Source organism: Danio rerio, chromosome 10 (genome assembly GCF_049306965.1).
Source record: "Danio rerio strain Tuebingen ecotype United States chromosome 10, GRCz12tu, whole genome shotgun sequence".
Taxonomy (NCBI): Eukaryota; Metazoa; Chordata; class Actinopteri; order Cypriniformes; family Danionidae; genus Danio; species Danio rerio.
This window is the reverse complement of record NC_133185.1, coordinates 18,131,551-18,153,692: the sequence shown is the minus strand read 5'-3', so window position 1 is coordinate 18,153,692 and position 22,142 is coordinate 18,131,551. Positions and strand designations below refer to the sequence as shown.

General features: G+C 34.9%; 2 protein-coding genes across 4 annotated transcripts in view; one reads left to right on the top strand and one right to left on the bottom strand.

The window, feature by feature from the left end:
• The window catches only part of apba1b (amyloid beta (A4) precursor protein-binding, family A, member 1b), a 219,446-nt gene that overhangs the window by 123,344 nt on the left and 73,960 nt on the right, over positions 1-22,142 (bottom strand). The gene's annotated exons all lie outside the window — the stretch shown is intronic.
• Positions 1-22,142, top strand: part of tjp2a (tight junction protein 2a (zona occludens 2)) — a 63,976-nt gene that overhangs the window by 6,676 nt on the left and 35,158 nt on the right. The window contains exons 1-2 of one of the 3 annotated variants that reach the window (XM_009305192.5): positions 4,784-5,575; positions 12,514-12,643. In XM_009305192.5, coding sequence (XP_009303467.1) covers positions 5,469-5,575; positions 12,514-12,643 — 237 coding nt within the window. In that variant the 5' untranslated portion in view covers positions 4,784-5,468. Of the gene's footprint in view, positions 1-4,783; positions 5,576-12,513; positions 12,644-18,421; positions 18,626-22,142 lie in introns of those variants that run through there. The other 2 variants (NM_001201571.1, NM_001201570.1) reach the window with 2 other exon arrangements.

Here is a 22,142-nt window from a genome sequence, read left to right as displayed (position 1 = left end):
TAGAATGAACAACCCTTTAATCCTTAGAATTAAACTTTAGTGTGAAACAATTTATAAATGAACATTCATTTTTAATAAACGCATTACCTTTAAAAGGAATGTTCACCAAGGAATTGTAATGTGTTGTTAATTTGCTTACTGTTATTAGGCCATTCAGTAATATAGGTTATATTTTAAGCTGAAAAAATATAGGCTGAAACCAGGCCCGGATTGGCTAATTGGGAGGACCGGGAGTCCATTTTTTGGCCACGAGGGCTGGTGCCCCTAACTGCCTGCACTCTTAGCAGTCGCGCTTTTTTCATTAATTTATTCATTTGACCATAGCCTCAACCTTTTTGCAGCCTGCAGGTTAATGATGTCCAATAAAGAAATCGATGTAGTCCGTTTCTTGTCAGATGTTGACTTTTATCTTCACTCAGAAATGCACAAATTAAAATCAAGTAAACAACATAACCTCAGATTTTAACCATCACGGATGCAGTAAAGAAAACTGTGTGACTCCGCTGTCTTCTAAACAAAGAACGCACTGCCGTCAGATTTGACAGACGCAGTTCTTAAAGAGCCCGCACACAATTTTTAACATGCTCCTTAATGCAAAATGCACAGATTATCCATCTGAACAACACATGCATATTCTAAGTTCTCAAATGCAAACAATTCAAAACAAAAATATTCAAAACTGAAATGCATCATATAACATTAAATCCAAATAGGCTCCTGCAACATATTTAAATATTGCAGAAAAGGAAATTGTGAATAGCGAATAGTGAATAGAGTAGTGAAATTAAAGAATAGTGTTGGAGATTTACCCTTTAATTTTTTCATATTTATGACAAATATTTAAATATTTATTATTATTTACAAATATTTAATATTTACTGTTTCCTTAAAAAAGACATGATAATGTCAATAGAAAATTCAATACATTTGATTTTAATCTTTATATTATACGTGTAGCTTAATTCCAGTTCTATTTATTGGATCTTTTCCATTTCAAGGTTTGAATATTTAACACTAATGCTTACAGAAAATAGATTTAGATACTGTTTAACATTACATTGAACTGTTCATAAAAACTGTTCAAATTAATCCTCACTGTGAAGTACTGAATTGGAAATGACGTTATTTTAATATAGTGAGTCGTGAACTGATTTGGGCTGATCTAGGGCTTGAAACTCCAGGGCTTAAAAGAAGTCCCACTCCGGCCCTGACTGAAAAACAGTGGACATTGGTCATTTATGAGAAGCAAGTCAATTGCTATCCAAGGTTTACATTATTGTTTGTTTAAATCATATACTGTTGCTTATGTTGGATGCGAAAGCCTCGATTTAAAAAAAAAAAAAAAAAAAGAAGTTGTAAATAAACATCGTCAGGTCATGTGTAATCTTGCGTCCATACATGCTTCGTTAAATTACAGGGTCATGAACTCCCTCAGGACAGCTAGCAGAGGCTGTGGATTGATGAAGCATACAAAATGCTGTTTCTTGCACAGACCAATTGTTTCACCTCAGTGTACTGTCAGAAGACAATTTAGTTGTTCCTGTATTTTCTTTGCCTCTCAAAATCACAGCAGAAATAAAAAACCTTTTTTTAAATCACCAAGAAAATTAAATTTTCAGCTAAAAATAGTCTTTGCTTTATTTCCTTTCTTCTTTTACACTCTGCTGAAGGAAAAAAAGCCACCTATAAGCATATTTAATACCCCGAGTGTGAGTAAAGTAAACTAACAGCAAACTCAATTCATGGTTGGATGAGCTGTTCCCCTTAAATTCTGTGGCTTGTTAATGAGAGTGGTGATCTCTCTTTTCTCTTTGTTAATATTTCAGTGGCCAGCATTGTAAATGATATTTAAACGCGCCACTTAAGTTGCTGTTATGTAAAATGGTCCCACCTGCAGTAGTATTGTTTAGGCGCTATTATGTTGTGTAATGTATTTGTAATGAGAGAAGAGTGCTCTGTGTACAGACGTATACGGGCATGTCTGTATGACTGACTCACAGCACTGCTGATCTCAGCAACAGGTTTCAGCATGTGATGCTGACTGTACCCAAAAAAGTATGTGTAAAAGTATGTAATTCAGCCATTGGGTTTTGTTAATATTCACACTTGCTTTACATAGTAGATTGCTTGTTTGGTTTTCCACAAAATTGCTCGGGTTAACATTTAGACGGCATCTTTAGTTGAGAGAATACAGCAGTTTTTTGGGGGGTTTATCATCATTGTTGATCAATACTGATTTTCAATGGATGATATATATATATATATATATATATATATATATATATATATATATATATATATATATATATATATATATATATATATATATATATATATATATATATATATATATATATATACATACACATATATATATATATATATATATATATATATATATATATATATATATACATACACACATATATATATATATATATATATATATATATATATATATATATATATATATATATATATACACACACACACATATATATATATATATATATATATATATATATATATATATATATATATATATATATATATATATATACACAGCCTAATGTAGCCAGCATAATTACAATTAGGGCTGCATGATATTGTTTTCCTGCGATTATACATTGCGATATGAATGTAGTTTCACAGGATGACTCTATTTGGAATTAATTTAGAATTGTACCATTGGGAGGATTTTGTTGGGAAGTGCAAAAAAAAAAGCACAAAATGATACAAATATATATTTATTGAAATAAATCAAATTAATGAAAGCACATATGAAAACAATATATGAAAGATAAAAATGATTTAAACATCGATTTATGGTTTTTAGTTGAGTATAACATAGGCATGGGCCAGTATAAGGTTCTGACGGTATGAAAATCTCGAATATAAATATCACCGTTTCACAGTATGATCGTATTGTGAATTTTTATTTGTACATTTTTCTATATTTTTTACCTATTAAACACAAAATATTTTATTTGTCTTCTGCTATCTTAATTACTTTAAAAACACAGATTTCTTAACAACTTGAAAAGGCATCATTTGATATCTTTTTTTTTTTTTTTGCATATCAAGGAAACCACTGCAATGTTCAGGCCTATAGTATGTTTGGATATTGGTGTACTGTATAAGCAGTTCGTTTTTCAGATGTTTCCTGAATCATGAGCTGACCAGTACATTTTAATGGAGAGGGTCCTTTTTCGGCTGGAGATACTGTTGCTCTGAAATTATCTTTATTTTTTTAAAGGTTAAAAAAACTTATACATACCTTAGGAACGGTACAGCAGAAAGTTTTGTATTAAAACCTTAACTTTTTCAAAACGCTGTAAACATAGAAACAGGTTATAGTCCCATGCCTGGTATAACAGTATTGAGGTGCAGAAAGTAAATAATCTAATGTCAAAACATGGTATAGTCTTCAGTGTATAAATAATTAAATGAATTCTTCTTAAAGTGCCAAACCTTTTAATTTCTTGTGTTCAAATGGTTTGAATTCATTTGAAGTTGTTTAAAATAGCAACAAATAATAACTTGACTTCTAGTTAATCATTTGGTATCAGAAGTGGCTTTTATGGAAGGCAAAAGCCTCTAGATTACACCCATTTCACCAAAATACAATATGATCATGCCTTGAGTTTTAATTATTTAATTAGGATAGTAAGGTCTGACTTTGCTTTGACAAAAGTCTTGTCACTTAACAGAGATAATGTACAGCATAGAATATAAAGTCGTAGTGCAGTGGAAAAAGAATGAATATTGTGTATGACTCCCATGAGCTTGGAGGAGTGCATCCATAAATCTCTGCAATGACTCAAATCACTTATTAATAAAGTCATCTGGAATGACGAAGAAAGAGTCTTGCAGACTCCCAGAGTTCATCAAGATTCTTTGATTTCATATTCAATGCCTCCTCCTTCATCTTACCCCAGACATGCTCAATAATGTTCATGTCTGGTGACTGGGATGACCAATCCTAGAGCACCCTGACTTTGCTTTCAGGACCTTTAATGTGGAGGCTGAAGTATGAGTAGGAGCGCTATCCTGCTGAAGAATTTGCCCTCTCCTGTGGTTTATAATGTAATGGGCAGCACAAATGTCTTAATACTTCAGAATATTGCTGTTGCCATCCCCTCTGCAGATCTCTTGCACAGCCCCATACTGAATGTAACCCCAAACCATGATTTTTCCTTCACCAAACTTGACTGATTTCTGTAAGAATCTTGGGTCCATGGGTTTTAATAGGTCTTCTGCAGTATTTGTGATGATTGGGATACAGTTCAACAGATAAATCATTTGAAAAATCTACCTTCTGCCACTTTTACAAATGATTAACTAGAAGTTAAGTTATTATTTGTTTCTCTTACAACTGGAATCAACGACAAGACTTTTGTCAGGTAGTGTATTGTGCAGCCCTAATTACAATGAATCCTTATTGTATACAAACCAAATAAATAAAAGAAAATGGATATTAAAAGAATAAACATTCTTTCATGCACATTTATGTTTGCTTTTGCTTATTTTTTTCATGGTGTGACATCTGTGGTTTTTTTGTTGTTGGTTTTTTTTTTTTATATGCTAGCATTGACAACGCAAGCTGTGATCTCTGAATAATCCTGTTTCGGATCAAAAGTCTTACCAGATCAATTTTGGTCATTTTCAGAGTTGCCAGATCTGCTCTTTCCTAATTCGACTGGTGGAAACACAACCCCACGCATGTGTTCAAGCAGAACATACGTTCGTAACCTAACCTAAAAATAGACGGTTTCATTTGCAGGGTTTTAGGTGATTTGGAGTGTCGGAGGGGATTTTAGACTCTCTGCACTTTGGCGCCGCAATCTCCTCTTTCCCCCTAATCCACTGTGCAAACCACTGGACGATAAAGCCTTTGCACATTGGGTTATATCAGAGGCCTGGATGCTTGATTTCTCCATCCCTCGGCCAAAGCAACATGGCCAAATCATCTCTGCGGGGGTCTGCTTGTGAATGGACAAATCTTCTACATATGCGTGAATGCATTTGTGATGGCGAATGGGTGATAAACGGTGGAAGCTATAAGCCAGCGGCGGCTGAGGGATTACAGAGAAACGGCTAGGGTGCATCCATGATCTGTCACGGCTTAGTACCACAATTATCCCCCTCACAGCGTTTTCATTAGACTAATGTTTGAGATCTCCAGAATTATGTAAGAGTGACGCTCTGCAAGGCTGCCCAACGTGGTCCTTGTTTTCTCTCTCTTTTTCCCTCTCATCTTGTCCTACGAGGAGAACGAAATGGGCATCTCTGAGATTCCATCGAGTAAGAGAGATTCAGTAATGGAGATAGCACGTGCGGATGAGTGTGTGTTTAGGAGTATTCACTGCTTGAAATGAGATTATGCTTAGCCTTGACAGTGATGTTATAGTTGGTAAACTGGGAGGTTAAATGGTGCTGTAGGTTTAGAAGAGAACTGAAGAGAGAAAATGAAGTACAAGAAATTCATCACCATCATGCAAGCGGCCATCGGGGTCGCACCGCTCAACAAACGAGAGCTGATGCCACCCGGCCGGAGGTTGTGGAGACCCTCAGGGTGAGTTATATAGACAATATGCTAGAGAAGAAAACTTCAAAATGAGTGTTTGATGTTGTTTGTGACAGGCGTGACTGGTAAATTGATGTGTTAATGCTCATAATTGGATGTGTGTTGGAGTTGATGCTGTTGCTCATTCTGTAATTGCTGCTTCATGTGTGGCTTTTCTCCTCAAATGACCCTGGAAAGTATTTGAGTTTTACTAAGTAACTGAGCAAAGCAGGTTTTGGGTGGTGCTTGTTAAATCTCTGCGCTGCGTATTAAACTTTGGATCAAAGCTTGTCTCACATTGTTTGTGCTACGCCAACACGAGCAGATGATGACATCATCTACAATTGCTTGTATAGAGACATTGACAGAAGCACAATTCGTCACCTTAGAATTATAAGGTTCTATCTGCGTTCTGAATGATTTTGAGATATTGAGCTTCAAAGTTTTTGCATTTCATATAGCAAACAATATGTGTGTAACAGTTCTCTTTCATACACTAACATGACAGAGACCCTAAGGGTTCTCTAAATGTAAATTATCAAAGTTCTCTTACATTTGCAAATTAGAGTTTAAAAAAATGCTGATAGAACCTTCTCATTCTGAAAAGTCATTTTCCACTTGGTATTATAAGGTTCTATCTGGCAGATCATTCATTGAAGCATTACTTATCAAGAAATACAGTAAAAAAAAAAATATAAGTTGGTGTTGTAACAGTATGTTGATGCTTGAGAAAATTTATTTCATGTTTTAGGATGAATATTTTTTCTTGTTCAAATTGAGCATACAAGGCTGGGCTAAATATTTTATTTCCAGTCCAGCTGTTAATTTAATCTAATTAATATTTTAATATTTATGAAATTTTGTGCTTTATATGAATTATTGAATTATATTTATTAAATTATATGACTTATGAATTCAATGAAGTATTTGCCCTTCAAGGCTTAACATTAATTTTAAAGACTTTAAAAGATACAGACGATGACCAAATGAGTTTAATAAACAATGAAAAGTGTTTCGTTGACTACATGTAAATACATAAATATATTTCACATTTAATATATACATTTTTTAATATTCGTCTCTTTTTCAACAATATAAAATGTAACATTTCATCTCAATGTCAGCGACGCGTTGGCACAGTGGGTAGCACAATCGCCTTACAGAAAGAAAGTCGCTGGTTCAAGCCTCAGCTGGGTCAGTTGGCATTTCTGTGTGGAGTTTGCATGTTCTCTTTGTTTTGCTGTGGGTTTCTTCCGGGTGCTCCGGTTTCCCCCACAAGTCCAAAGACATGCGGTACAGGTGAATTGGGTAAGGTAAATAGGCCATATTGTATGTGTGTGATTGAGTGTGTATGGGTTTATATGGGTTTTCCTGTGATGGGTTGCAGCTGGAAGGGCTTCCGCTGCGTTAAATATATGCTGGATAAGTAGGTGGTTCATTCCGCTGTGGTGACCCCAGATTAATAAAGAGACTAAGCTGGAAAGAAAATGAATAAATTTCAATGTCAAGAAATACTTTTAAATCATCACCTTTTCACACATCTCAATTTTGTGTGGTGCAGCATTATTAAGTCGACTCTGATTAAGTGTGATTTTTGTCTTCCTGGTGTTTACGGCTTTCAATGGAGCAGTCTGGCGAAATGACAAAGAATGCTGGTCCTGATTGGTCCTCGTGGGTGCATTAAAAATGCTGATTGGCTCACAGAAAGAACCTTATAGAGCCAAGCTAGACTTCAACTTTGTAGATAAACCCATTTTTGTTTTTTAAATAAAAAGTCTTAAAATGTGAACAACTTATAAAAACACATCCCATAATGTAAATAAGTTGTCTTTAATAAGAATATGTGAAAAACTCAATTTTGACAAAAGTGTCAGATAGAACCTTATAATTCTAAGGTGACGAATTGATCAACAGCATTTTCCGAATGTTTGACAATAAATATGTTTTTGGCTCTGCTGGGTCAGTTGGCATTTCTGTGTGAAATTTGCTTGTTCTCCAAGTGTTTGCATGGCTTTCCTCCGAGTGCTCCGGTTTTCTCTACAAGGCAGCTGGAAGGGCATGTGCTGCCTAAAACATATGCTGAATAAGTTGGCATTTCATTCTGCTGTGGCAACCCCTGATTAATAAAAAGACTAAGCTGAAAAGAAAATGACGTGAATTAGGCTTGGGCGGTGTCCAAATTTTGAGACCGTCAAACCGCCTCCATATTTTACCCCGGTATCCGGTATTACCGGCGTAATAAAAAAATTATGACGTAAGGCTCAGACAGCGTCACCAAACTGTTGGCTTGAGCCTAAACCATTCAGAAACTGAATACCTTCTATGCAGAGAGAGAGAGAGAGAGAGAGAGAGAGAGACAGACAGACAGAGAGACAGACAGAGAGACTTTCTCTGTCTTACACAAACACACACACATCTCTCCCGCGATTTATTCAGAAATTTACTCCCACACCGTAAGAAATCTGGCCGGCTCCCGCGGGAATGCAGAGAGCTGTAATCGGGCCATAAAAATTATACCCGATAGGTCCCGAGTCCGACACGTACATTTTGATTGACAGCTTTATAAAGCCCGAGCCCTTACAGCTCTAATGCATTTTTTCAAGAATGAGTCATTTATATGTTTTAACATCATTTATTCGTAACAAACGTAGACTATATCCCACTTGAAAGTTGGAACAAAGAAATAAAATAAGTCCTCTGTAACATCGTAACATCTCAGCACTCTATAGGTCTACATGCACTTAGCCTTTAAATTGGCCAACACACCAATGAAAAGAAATCTTGCTTAACAAATCAAATAAACTCTAAATGATGACGGGTATTTTGGCAGTAACTAAATTGAAGCTGAATATTAAAAGAATAATGCCACCATTAGTCTGTATACTCTGTCTACATTATGATTATATGGTTTAATTAATATTTATTTATAATTTAAAACCCTTTACTCACCAAGATTAGGCTACGTGTGTTTGTGGAGGAACATTATTAAATCCACTGGCTTTAGCGCAGTCTTGCGCTCATGTGCGTCCAGCAGCACTGAACACCGTTTCACTGCTACTGCTACAGGCCGAGATGCAGAGTTCTGATCCGGCTGATTTTGCAAGTTTTAGGTAGGATTGTTTATTCATCTTATATCAGTCAGGAACATCCATTTAATTTTCCATGACCGTAGTTTCAGGGTAGCGAGTGGCCTCGTCATTTTACCTGTCAGCAGGTTTAGGGCTCTACCGTAATACGCAGTGTATGAGCGACCGCTAAATACCTGCGGCTGGAATAACCGCTCTTTCTGACTGGCTTGACCGCCGTCAAAATTCTCTTTTTTTACTACTTCGTCATAATTTGCTTCACCTTTGCAGGGATGGATTTTAATACAGGGATTTGGATTTTTTCGGGTCTCGCCGGGTTCAGGCAAAGATCTTCAGCTCTAATGCAGACCTCTCGTTCATATTAACCACGTCTCCCTTCTGTTCAGTCTAAACTGCCAAACTGCAGGACACTTTGAAGCGCGACTCGTCACGTCACGTTTCCCTGTCCCTCTCTCCCTCCCTCTCCCTCTCACCCTTTCCCCCTCCCTCTTCCTCTATCTCTCTCCTCCACACTGTCCCGTGATGACAACCACACACACGTTTTTTAGGCATTAAATAAAGGATATGTAATACTTTATGACGGTATAACGGTATTGAAACTGACACCGTTGCTATTTTTAGATCCCGCGGTATACCATAATACCGTAATATCGCCCAAGCCTAACGTGAATGAATGAATGACGTGGTTTTGTAACTTTGGTTACCACATCATAAAGCTGAAATGATCAAATTTTTAATAGTAACAGGCAGTAGTATTTCATTTTGCTACATCACCGAACCGTCTTCAGTGTACTTCTTTGGTGATGTCACAGCCTCTCAAAAGTCTGATCAATCTTTTATAGGGTTTTAAAATACATCTGAGTGACCTCTTATAATCTGTATGTTCAGAGTTGCATATTAGTACACTCACCGGCCGCTTTATTAGGTACACCTTAACAGTACAGTGCATTGGACCTAGGCATGGGCCTGTATAAGATTCCGATGGTATGATAACCTTGGATAAAAATATCACGGTTTGACGACAGTATTGTGATTACTGCTCTAAAATATATTCTTTTTTAAATGTCTGGGTAAAAAACTTAAACCTTTTTCCCCTTTGAAAACAACATTTTATTTTTAGAAACATTTAAAATATTTTGTAGTGGTAACATGTCAGGCTAAATAATCCAAATAAATCATTGACTTCTGCTGTACTTGTTTGTTTCAAAAACACAGATTTCTTTATAATTTTAAAACGGCATCTTTGGAGATCTTTTCTGCTGGAGATATTATTGTCCTAAAAAACAAAAAGAAATAAATAAATGAAAAATCTTACACATACCTTAGGAATGGTATATTAGAAAATTTTGGCGGTTTTAAAACCTTGACTTTTCCAAAGGTGGTATACATTGAAAACGGTTATCGTCCCATACCTAGTTGGACCCCCTTTTGCCTTCAGAACTGCTTTAATCCTTTGTGGCATAGATTCAACAAGGTACTGGACATATTCCTGAGATTTTGATCCATTTGCTACAGTTGCTACAGATTTGCTAAACATCCATCCATGATGCGAATCTCCCGTTCCACCACATCCCAAAGGTGCTCTATTAGATTGATATCTGGTAACTGTGTAGGCCTTTTGAGTACAGTGAACTCATTGTCTTGTTTAAGAAACCAGTCTGAGATGATTTGCGCTTTGACATGCGTTATTATGCTGAAAGTTGCCATCAGAAGATGGGCACACTGTGGTCATAAAGGGATACACATGGTCAGCAACAATACTCAGGTAGCCTGTGGTGTTGAAACAATGCTCAATTGGTACTATTGGGCCCAAAGTGTGCCAAGAAAATATCCCCCACACTATTACACCCCCACCACAAATCAAAATTTAGCCCAAATGTGCATTAACGAACAGTTGGAGAGGTGTACCTAATAAAGTAGCCGGTGAGAGTTTATGCAAAGTGCAATACATTATAATATAAGCAACACTTATAAAAAAATATTTTAAACAAAAGATGTAATAGTAAAATCTGGACCAATAAATGGAATTAGTTTGTAAAATCACTTTACTAAATTTAATAAGGACACCAAAATGGGGCATGTTGTCTACGATATTTATATATTATTATAATTTACCTTCTTTAATTCAAACTGTTTTGGCTAAAGTTAATCTGACATGTATGTATTGGGCAATTTCATCATGATTTCATCTGATACAGATACATTTTTACAACCCAGCCATACTATATTTTTAAAAGGTGATAAGAACACGAAATTAGTAGCATGTCTGAATTAAAAGTTTTTGTCAGTTTTCAGTTAAAAAAAAGATTACTTCTAATGAGACTCTTAAGTGCAAACTTAGTGGAAACTTACTTCTTCCAGATAATGTTAATGCTCAAATTGAAATATTTTTAGCTGTATTTGCTTGACCTACATGCCACATACTGTACAGTAGTCTTCTGACTATCAAATACACATATAAAACAGTTAGTTAAAAATTGCTGGAAATTGAAAAGTTTATTTCCAGGCAGATCAGGTTTGCTCCATTTCGATCAGCTGCTTACTCTTGCAAATGCTTTCTACATGTTTTGGGAATTAAAATAGAGCCTCTTTCTGTACACAAAACACTTCTGTTAAGCCTGGCTGTGTAGTTTCTTGTCAGGCTTATCTAATGCACAACAAAACATAGTGCATGGTAAGATATAATTGCAGGCGTTGGCCTTATATTTAGTTGCATACACACTAATGTTTGATAAACATGTTTTAACTATTAACAGATTCAGTCAGATCAAATGAGTCCTGAACATACTGACGTAATCTGCTGCATCACGGTTAGGAGATTAGGAGTAGGGATTTGTGAAAATAGTGGCTCATTCTCAGTATTAAAAAACACTCCCTGTATGTTGCTAATTTTACAGTGGGTGTAAATAGACCTCAATGGGATCAGGGAGTCAGTCGTTTTAAGGACTCTCAATCGCAAAATTCTTCCAGTACACTGAAACATTCGCTCTATGAAAATACATAGCAAGAGAGGGGTTGTGTTTTAGGACACGGATTAGATCAAATTTAACAGGAAGAAAGGATAATACATATCCATACACACAAACACGTGCTCTTTGTCAGGAATGCCCGTGCGGTCACTAATCCATTGATGTAGAAAAGTGATGTAAAATGATAATTTTCGCAATTAAAAAAATTATTTGCATACTGAACACCAGGAATTCTCCCTATCAAGTATATATGTCTATATATCTCTGGCTCTGGATGGCCAGTCCTCCACTGCACCTTGGTCTTGCATTAATTTCAAAGGAGCGCTACCCTGTACTAAAACGACGGCTCTAATGATGCATTCCTTTCAGTAGACAACAATAGCGTAGGCGACATCTAATATAAATGTCTGATAAATCTGATATACCCTTAACATAATTCTGAAGAGCGAAACTTGAATCATGTGAGAAAACCACCATCATGAAAACTCGAGACATTTGTTTAATTAAATGTTTATCTATTTATATTTAACCATAAATTAACAGTTAGAAATCCACAGAACAATCTAGCAATCATTTACAAATGACTGATTCTTGAAAATTATTATTTTATTTTAATAAATTTTATAATTATTAAATTAATATGTAAAAAAAAATATCAGTTGTTATCCCTATATTGTAAATGTTGTACAACGGAGATGTTCTCATGTCACTGTCAGTGTACAATTGTCTAGTGAACTGAGGTTTTTGCTGTCCTTAGTAGTCCCCAAATTTGTGTGCACAACCTAATGATTCAGCCAGGGAGCTGATTGAGACACCCCTAGAGGTTTGTGTTATTTTTTTTTCTAGTTGTTTACTTATTCAGACTGTAATCCGTGTTATTGTCTTGTTACAGTGACCAGACCAACCAAATTGAGTTGTTCCGCTCAAGCCGTTCCAACAAGAAAAGGTTTTCCTTGACCTACGAAGCTCAATATCGGTGTCTGCGACGCCTCTCTACTCCAAGCTTCCCGGCCCTTTTACAGGTATAGCATGCTACAAAATGTCCTTATGAAAACTTTATTCTTTTTGTGATTATTATTTTTTTTTTCAAACTGTGTGATTGCACCAAAATGTTGCACCAATGCACCAAATTTTCGCCCACTACTAGATGATGTGTATTCACTTAAAAAAAAAGTACTTTGATTACAGCATGACTGAGTGTGGAATCATGGTAGTTGTGGTCTTCACATCATCCTATGGTGGCCGGTTCTCAGTCCTGGGCCTTGCACTGCTTATTTAGCATGGGTCTCATGGTTAACATGGCTAATTTAGGCCCCATTTACACTAAAGCCTGTTTCACACTGCAAGCACAAGCAGCACGTAAGCAGAGTGTGTGCATGTTTACAGATTAGAGCTATCAAACTGCTGGCATAAGCGTGAGGTGTGTGCATCACTGAAGCATCAGTGCCGCGATAGTTTTGTCTTTCGGTCTATTATTGCTGCGCTGCTCACGCTCAATTAAAGTGACTGCATTGATAATGACCAAAACACATTGAATGACAGTAAAAATTAGCAATTTTACTGAATGAATGGATCAGTAATATCCTCTCTCTCTCTCTCTCTCTCTCTCTCTCTCTCTCTCTCTCTCTCTCTCTCTCTCTATATATATATATATATATATATATATATATATATATATATATATATATATATATATATATATATATATCAAATGAACTTAAATGATTAAAAATTGCAATACATTTTTATTTTGGCCTAAACTACTAAACCAAATGTAAAACAATTTTAGTGTTAGTTTTGCTTAAAGTTTGATCATGTATAAATATCATTATAACTATATTGTATAAATATCATTATAACTATAAGCCTACAGCATCCTCATAATAAAAAACAAAATGACATATCACAGGTGATTGTCTTTTGACCGAGTGCACCTGAAAAGGCATGAATGACACTCCTTAAAGAGCGTGAGAAGCAGACAGTTCTTTATGATCTATGTAAATTGTAAAATAAAGCCTTGCAGGCTACAGAAACGGCATAGGAAAGTTGTCGCAGCCCTTTGGAGCAAATGAAAAGTAAAAAAAAAGTGTATTTATAGATTAATAGGCAACTAGAAAGCATAGACGGAGATAGATTGAACGTGCAGCAGCTGCCGATGAGCTGCATGCTGCAGACGCAGCTGGTGTGAAAGGTAAACGTCTGCTTGCTGCTTCTGCTCTCCATACATGCTGTGCATGCGCAGCTCACACACTGCTTGCGCTTGCGGTGTGAAACAGGCATAATACGTTTTAGTTTTAAAATGCATACGTTTTACTACGGTTATGTCATCCGTCCACACTTTGCCGGAGTTTGAGTGCTGAAAACGGAATGTCAGTGGGAATGGGGGAAAACGGAGACATCTGAAATCTGTGGCGGGACTGCAGACGTTCACCAATCTGATTGGGGCTTTTCCCCTCAATATTAAGTTGCCTACACAAAGTTCAGTCCTGCATCCTCTCCTTGTAAGTTCAGACTTTACAAGTTTGATATGGAAAACAAATTCCCGAGGACATGTCTGGTAAATCTTCAAAAGAAACAGTGTACTTTATAACCTCATTCACATCATTCTGGATACGTTGTTTCACCATCTTAGCAATAAAATGAAAACATGATTTAAGGAACTGCCTAGTTTCATTTTGCAACTTAACAGACACCAAAAATGTTGATGTGTCGTATGGCTACATATTTATATAAGCATCATCTTTACAGCATGCATGATAAAACAGAGCCTATAACATAACTGCCCCCTTTCATTTTCATTCAAAATACGAAACATACGCTCTCTTTTGCTGAATATCAGTTTTATTGACCAATAACGGCCATTATAACAGTATAACGTACAATAAATTTATACATTATTGGAAATAAATGCCAGCAAGCAGTCAGATGTGCAGAATCAGTGTACACGGTTACATTAATTAATGTATTAACTTATCTTGGCACTCAGCCAAAACACGTTACCTGAGATCAAGTAATGTCATTAGATATAGACAACAAGGTGCAGTAGGTGATCTCCCAGAATGCTAGCATTACCATAATAACTTAGAAATTTTACAACCCTCCTCTGCCGTCTAAAGCCACGTCTCCTTAAGTTACGAACTCGCACTGATTAGATTTAACTGGATATAACAGTAGATCATGTGATTCACCAGTTAGAAAACTCTATTAACACACATACTTTATCAAGCGCAGTTGTTGACAGGCCAGCGGCTGCAGGATTACATTTTTCCAAAACTGGCACAGGCTGTCACAGTTCAAAATTGAACAAATGTGTGAATATAAATCAAACTTTACCTCAGTAAAGCTGGTTAGGCGGAAGAGCACTATTTACTTATGTTTTGTTATTAAACTTAAAAAAAAAAAAGATCAGAAAAACGGGAGTGCTAAAAACTGAAATATCCTGTCATCTTTTTACATTACACTTATGTTTACATTACCAAGACACCGAGTGACTTTTCATTTTCAATTTTGTTCGCTGATCCGTGTACATCGCTTGTTTTCAGCTACTTTTTCACTTGAATGCTCAGGTCTGTTTAACCGACTATATTATCGATGCTGTCAAAGGTACTCGATGAACTTTAAAATAGCCAATCGTCTGCCGGATGTTTTTTTAGTGGCTAAACAACACTTCCGTGCATATAAACACATTCATAAACAGGAACACAGTCTACATAAGCTTTGCATGGCTGAAATAGTTTTAAAACATACCCATCTAAAAGTAATCCTTCAGCCGTGGTGTCATCCTTCAGATCGTTGTTTTAAACGCCATAACGTCATTTCCCTCCAGCATGTAAAAATTAATCCCGATATTAATTCAGGGTTTAGAAAAGTTTTGATTCTGCATTTTTGGCAGAAGCCCTTTTAGTACAATCTTTCTTTTCATGTATGCAAGGCTACGTTGGTCTTTCAGAAAGAAGTTCAGGTTGATGCAGAGTTTGCAGAATGACGTCTCTCACTCTCTGTCAGCAGTAGATGCGTGCTGCACGTGTGCGTGCGAGTGACGAATCTGTCTGCTTAAAAGAGGCTGCGCAGAAATTCAAATTTTCAATGTCCTTCATGTTTCAATTTTCTCTCAGGCCATTTAGAGATTTAAAACCCAAGAGAAGCATTTTAAAAGTGACTTGATATTGCGCAGGCAGTGCAAAGAGCGTAAAACTGGTGTAATGTGGTCATGTTTCTTGGTACCTGTTAAAAGCCTTGCAGCAGCATTTTGAACTAATTTAAACCGGGATAAGGTTTTCTGACTAATCCCAAAGTTTAATTAGTTACAATAGTTCAATCTAGTGGTAATAGAATCATGGATTATTTTTTTTTACAATATTTTCTAGATTAGAATAGATTTGACTGTTTTTAAATAGTCGAAGCTGAAAGAAGCATGATTTGACCACTGCGTTAATCTGTTTGTCAGCTCAAGCCATCATCCAGAACACCTAGATTTTTTACTCAGGGCTTCATAAAAAAACTTAATTTTTCTAGGGTCAATCAAGGGTCTGTGATGTCATTAGTATGGCCACACATTATTGCTTATTTTTCTGGATTTGAGCATTCTACGAAACATTTGGGATAATGTAAGTGCATACCTCAGCAAAATATTCCACACTGTTTAGTGGTTTTTGAATATTTTAGTGAAATCTTGCATATTTAATACTGACTTTTAAATGTTGATGATTGGACATCATACGCTTGTAAACTGCAAATTTATACATTTACAATATTTTGCAAGTCCCCAATGAAATGTTTAGGTTTTATGTGTTTACACTTGTATTTTTGTTGTCTTGGTTCATTTGGGTTGGACCCAAAAATCTGAGCCTAAGGCTTTCATGACACCATTTTGCTATGAAATGTGGTGGTAAACATCCAGAACAATGCTGCATGCTGGACTAAATGTATAGTATGTGTAAACATGTAATGCATTATATGAGTTGCGATATTTGAGAGAGCTTACAAAATGAGTAAATATCAAAACAGTGCCACACATTCCTTTGTCGCTCATGCAAATAAAGATCTGTGGTTTTGACACGCATCTTTGAACTTTATATAGGTGACATTGCTACTGTGATGAAATTAAAGCGGTATGCTGGAGCATTATGGCTTTTTTTAGTAGTGGTATATTCAAACTTTTTTTCCATCTTCCATCTAAACAAATGTTACTCCACAGTTTGATTTAACCAAAACAATCTTGCTAAGTGTGAACAAAATCCTCCGCATTATGTGGGTGACTGAAATTATCTTATTTATGTAACACTAAATTGTTTAAAATGCACCATTGTATTGTACTATAGTACATGGGCATTGCATGGCCTATTTTAAGGGGGCTGTAGCCCCCCTATATTTCTACTCAGCCCCCCTAAAACTTTAGCGGATAGCTCATAAACTGTACACTAATTTATGGACTTAAATTTGATAAGAAAACGGCGACAGAATTCAGCTCCTCACCTTATGTTTTTCATTTGATCAGCAAAACACAGCTGTAGACAGCGAGAGAAGGAGTTGTGTGTTTATTGATAAATTGTTATAATATCTGCTTATTTGCAGTTCTTTGATATTGATGACCTTGTGTCACCTGTATCTCAATGTCACGGAGAAGAAGTCTGGTTTTCTCTGCGTTCACCTCATTAGCACAGCTCTTTCCTCCAGTGAAAAAAGTAACTCTTAATGAACATTTCGCTATTTTTTATTTCAAAATGAACTACTATTTGTGGCATTAACTATACCACACAGTCTTGCACAGAAAAGATTAAACAGTGACAGAAGCACTTAGAGAATGAGAATCAAGTGTTGTCTGTATTAAAATAGAAGCGTCTTATTTATTATTCTCATGCAGATCATGAAATATGTGAATTAGCCTGTTAGTTTAAATATATATTTAAATGTCATTTAATTAGAAAACCGGCAGTTTATTTATTTAATACATGGAAACAAAAGAAAACGCACTTAAATGTAGAAAATGTGTTTTACTATAGTAAATAGGTGGGTTAAGCCTATTTGGCTTATTCAGAATGGCTTTGCGTGTCTATATAATACAGTTGAATAGTAGTATACAACCCATATTAAACAAACATTTTTAAGTGTATTAATATTAAACTTATAAGTGTAATAATTTTACTTATAAATGTAATAATTTATCTTTTTTTTGCCTTATAAGGAGCTGAGCCCCCCTAAAATGAAAATACTAAAATCGCCCCTGCTATAATATTATATTATTATAAACCTCAACACCCGTTTGCAAATTAATTACTGGGTAATTCGGACAAGATGAAAATCATAGGTGCCATTATTACCCTACTGTAAAATATCTATTAAAAATAATCAAAAGCTTAGCGAGTTTTTAAATTCAACACGTGTTGATACTATGGCAATTATTAGCGTTCTTCTGTGGGAAAGACTTGCCTTATAAATATTAATTACTCATGTTGCGTTTCTGGGCGTTCCAGCTTGGTTGCTAAGCATCGTCCTTACTATCTAATTGATATACATGAGCTATGCAGCTTATATGCAAATGTGGTCTATACAACTCGGAATGATCCATTGTAGCTTAAAGGTTATAGTGGATAAATAAATCCCGCTTTTCTCGTTTTTTAAACCTCTGAATGCTCTTTAAGCCCGTGTAATAACAAAATGACGCCACTCTTGTGTGCAAAAATGGAGTTTAGCGGCGTATTCACCGTATTTCACAGAGAAAATACGCTAGCAGTTCTTACCGCCCCCTTGTGAAATATTGGTACGTTCGGACTTTACAGTACAATAGTTTGAATGTTTAAGGCGCTTGTGTTGTCGCTATTCAGACTCAGAGATTTCACAGTTATTTTCCTTAAGTTTCATTCTCACATAACGAGATGAGATATTAAACCATTTCCTTCAAACAAATATTTATTCAAGACTTCAGCCTTGGTGCGGTTTGCGAGATGCCCGTCGTTGTGGAGAAACGGCAGTTTCTGTGTAGAAATGTTAAGGACTGTTATTATGTGAGTACTAAAACTTTCAGTTGTTCATTTTATTCCATATAACTTGTACGGTTAGTTTAAAACTTTGCCTGTTTGTTTGATGTGCCCATTTGCTTCGGTTACTAAATCCAATCACGTGAAAAACACCTGTTTCCTTCTGCAATGCAATATCAGCAGCCACAATGTATCTAAATAATAGCGTTACGCTACAAATGTCTCATTAGAAAATGTTGAGTCTAGCACTGTTCATAAAACGCGTGTTATGAGGGATCTTGTTTTCTATTGCAAGCGACTTTTAACGAATACAAGATATTGGCATTTAAATAGATTGGATAAATAATTTGAGCAGTTAATATCGTTAACTAATATATTGTTTCATTAATTCAACATTAATCGAATGTAAACTGGAGGACTAATTTAATATTTTGTTTAGCTTATATGTTTTGCACAAGCAACATTAGGAAACAGATTTTTCCAATAAGCTTTTAAAAATGTGCATGTATTGCGCATTATTAATTGTTTAATACTGCTCATAATATTCATAACAATTGTTTAATTAATAAGGAGAGAAAAGTATTGAGAAAACATTTTAGAAATGCCACCAGCAGAGGGACCTAAGCACCACTTTTTACAAACGCATCATAATCTGTCGCAACTAGCAACACATCAAAATATGGAACACAGAATTAATGTCATAGTTGGGACTGTGTCTGAAGTTTTTTATTTTTGTCTGTTTATTTGTTTGGTTTGGTTTGCGCTAAGCTGATCAAGTTCCTCCTTTTGAGAATTTCACATCTTAGAAATGTTTTCTTACATTTTAAAAATGCTCCATTTTTTTCCCCCTTTTTTATTTACGACCCTTTACCCAATCTTGATTGAATTAATTTTCTTCAATTTATGTTCATCAATAGTGCATCATTTGAGATGAAGCTTTTTATATAGTTGAGGAGAAACATACATGATCATGATGGGACTTAAAATGGAAGCTGTCGTTCACTGATTTCAGCTTTTTTTAAAGGAGACACAGACAGCTAAAGCTGCTTATCTATAATGCAGAGGGAATTCTGTCTGCTGCCGCTGTCTGCACAGTCTGTGCCCGTCCTGTCTAAAAGCAGTTTTCTGATGCCTCAGGAGTAGCATTCCTTGCTTGACTGAACTGTAAATGCCTTAAGGTTTAAGTCACACTGTCTATAAAATTTAGGTACTTTTTTTTTTGCAGCTGGTGGATTTCAATTTAGTCTTCTGTTTCCTTCTGTCTATTTGGTTTATTTTGATCACTTCTACAGAATAATATGCTGCCACCACCACTGTTTACTGTATAGAGATGGTTTTCTCAGCAAGTTTGGACATGACAGGATTAAGTATCAAAGCTCACAAATGAGTTTTTGGTGTCATCATAACACCTGTTATTGTTTCTTCAAATGCTATGCCGATGTGGGCATCATGATGTTGCCTTATTGCAAGTGTCAGATCACTTTTTAGGGGTTCCCTTGTGGCTTTTTACAAACATTTCTCAGATGTGCTGGGATTTGTTTATTTGTCCTACTGCAATTTCAAAGCAAATGCCTGAGTATTGAAATGGAAGGATGTGTTTATTTCTTAATTTCGTTCTCGATAAAAAATTAGACAAAAAAAATCTTGATTCCATTACAATTTAATACTGTGACTCCATGTAATGAAGTATTTATATAATGTGGTTTAAATATGTGGGTCAAAAGCTTTTTTTCAAGCATCAGTAAATGTAATGGAGCTTAATTTTTTACGTTAGATGCCTAAAGCTAGATGTCTCAGCAAAAAAAATAATGTCACACTAATAATAATAATAACACTAAAGTTTTGTTCATTATTTGATGACACATCAAAGGCTCACATTGCAGTTCTAAGATACTAATTAATTGTCATTTTAAATCTTTATACTTAGCCATTATACTTAATCTTTAACCATTTGTCAATAACCCAATTGGCAATTGTGTATTGTGCATTATTAATTGTTTAATACTGCACATAATATTCATATGTATCATAAATATCATAAATGTTGTATGACCACACTTATTTTATAAATATTTTAAGGAACATCTTCACCTACACTGCTCAGCATATTTAAGTACACCCCTCTCAAATCTATCTTTTAAATTCATATTTTTAATAGGAGGCTTTACAATATTATATTTGTGCGTATACATTAGATTAGTCAGTACTGAAGCCAAATCTGGAGCTTATCTAACGAGATAACTTACGATAACGGTCTAAAAACTAGTTTACCCAAATTTATATGTTATAGAAAAATATTAAATACAAATTTTAAAAAGAGGAAAAATCAACAGAAGCTAAAGAATTGAATTTTTAAATATTTTGCTTGAGTTTAATTGTATTATTGTATTCAATTACTAAATATGTTTGGCGACTAAAATATTATTTAAATAAACATATCTGTTGAATAAACCTGTTTTGTTTAAATGCACCAAAATACATATTCACTGATAAATGAAAATAGTTATTCATTTTAAAAATGGGGTGTACTCAATTATGCTGAGCAGCACTGTATATTTGAGTTTTTTGCCCATAAAAGTAACTTAAAACATTAGGCACTTTACTTGCATTTAATTACAACATTTTCTATTTAAATAAAAACACTTCAGTCACCTAAGTTTGATGCAGACTGTAAAAGTGAATGTCTTTGACATACAATTTTAAAGTAATGGTAACATTTTACAATAAGTTTCTATTAGTTTATGATAGTTTAATGCATTTACCTACATGAATAACAAAACACAATACATTTATGACAGCAGTTCCTCTTTTTTTAATGTTAGTTAATGAAATAAAGGTGTTCATTATTAGTTATTGTATTTTGTGTCAAAGTTATATTAACCAATGGAAGCTTATTGTAAAGGGTGACAGACAGTATATATGGAAAGTATGTGTATACTTTGTCTTTTTGACTGTCTATTGCTTTTTTTTATAAAGTATATTCTACTTATTCTCTAATCCTAAGTTTTAGTTAATGGTTTATTAACAGAGAGAATTGTACCCTTAAGTAAAATGTCACCAATTCCTAAAAATGTGATGGTTTCCACAAATATATTAAGCAGTATAAGCATTTTCAATTTAATTTTGATTATGATTTTTGAAGAATTACATTAATAACTGGAGTAATGATCCTCGATTCAGCTTTGCTTTGTCATTTCAAAATAGATTAAAAATCGAAATAGACAGCAAAAAAGGTCATTTAATTTTTTCTATATAATATTCTTTACAAAAATTACTACATTATATTTTTCTGTCTTTGAAAAGTGCTCTTTCTGAGTTTGAAAAATCATCAAAGGACTTGGAAAAACAGTTTTCATTAATTTAAATAAAATCCATTAGAACGTGATTCAAATAAAATCCACTGTTATGATAGTTCCTGTCACAATAATCAATATATTGGCTTATATTCATTAGCGTGACCTGCATAATGTTTGATTGGCGATGTATATCAGCCATCATGTTTACATTAAAAAATAATGTCTGCAACATTTTAGCTGATTGGGCA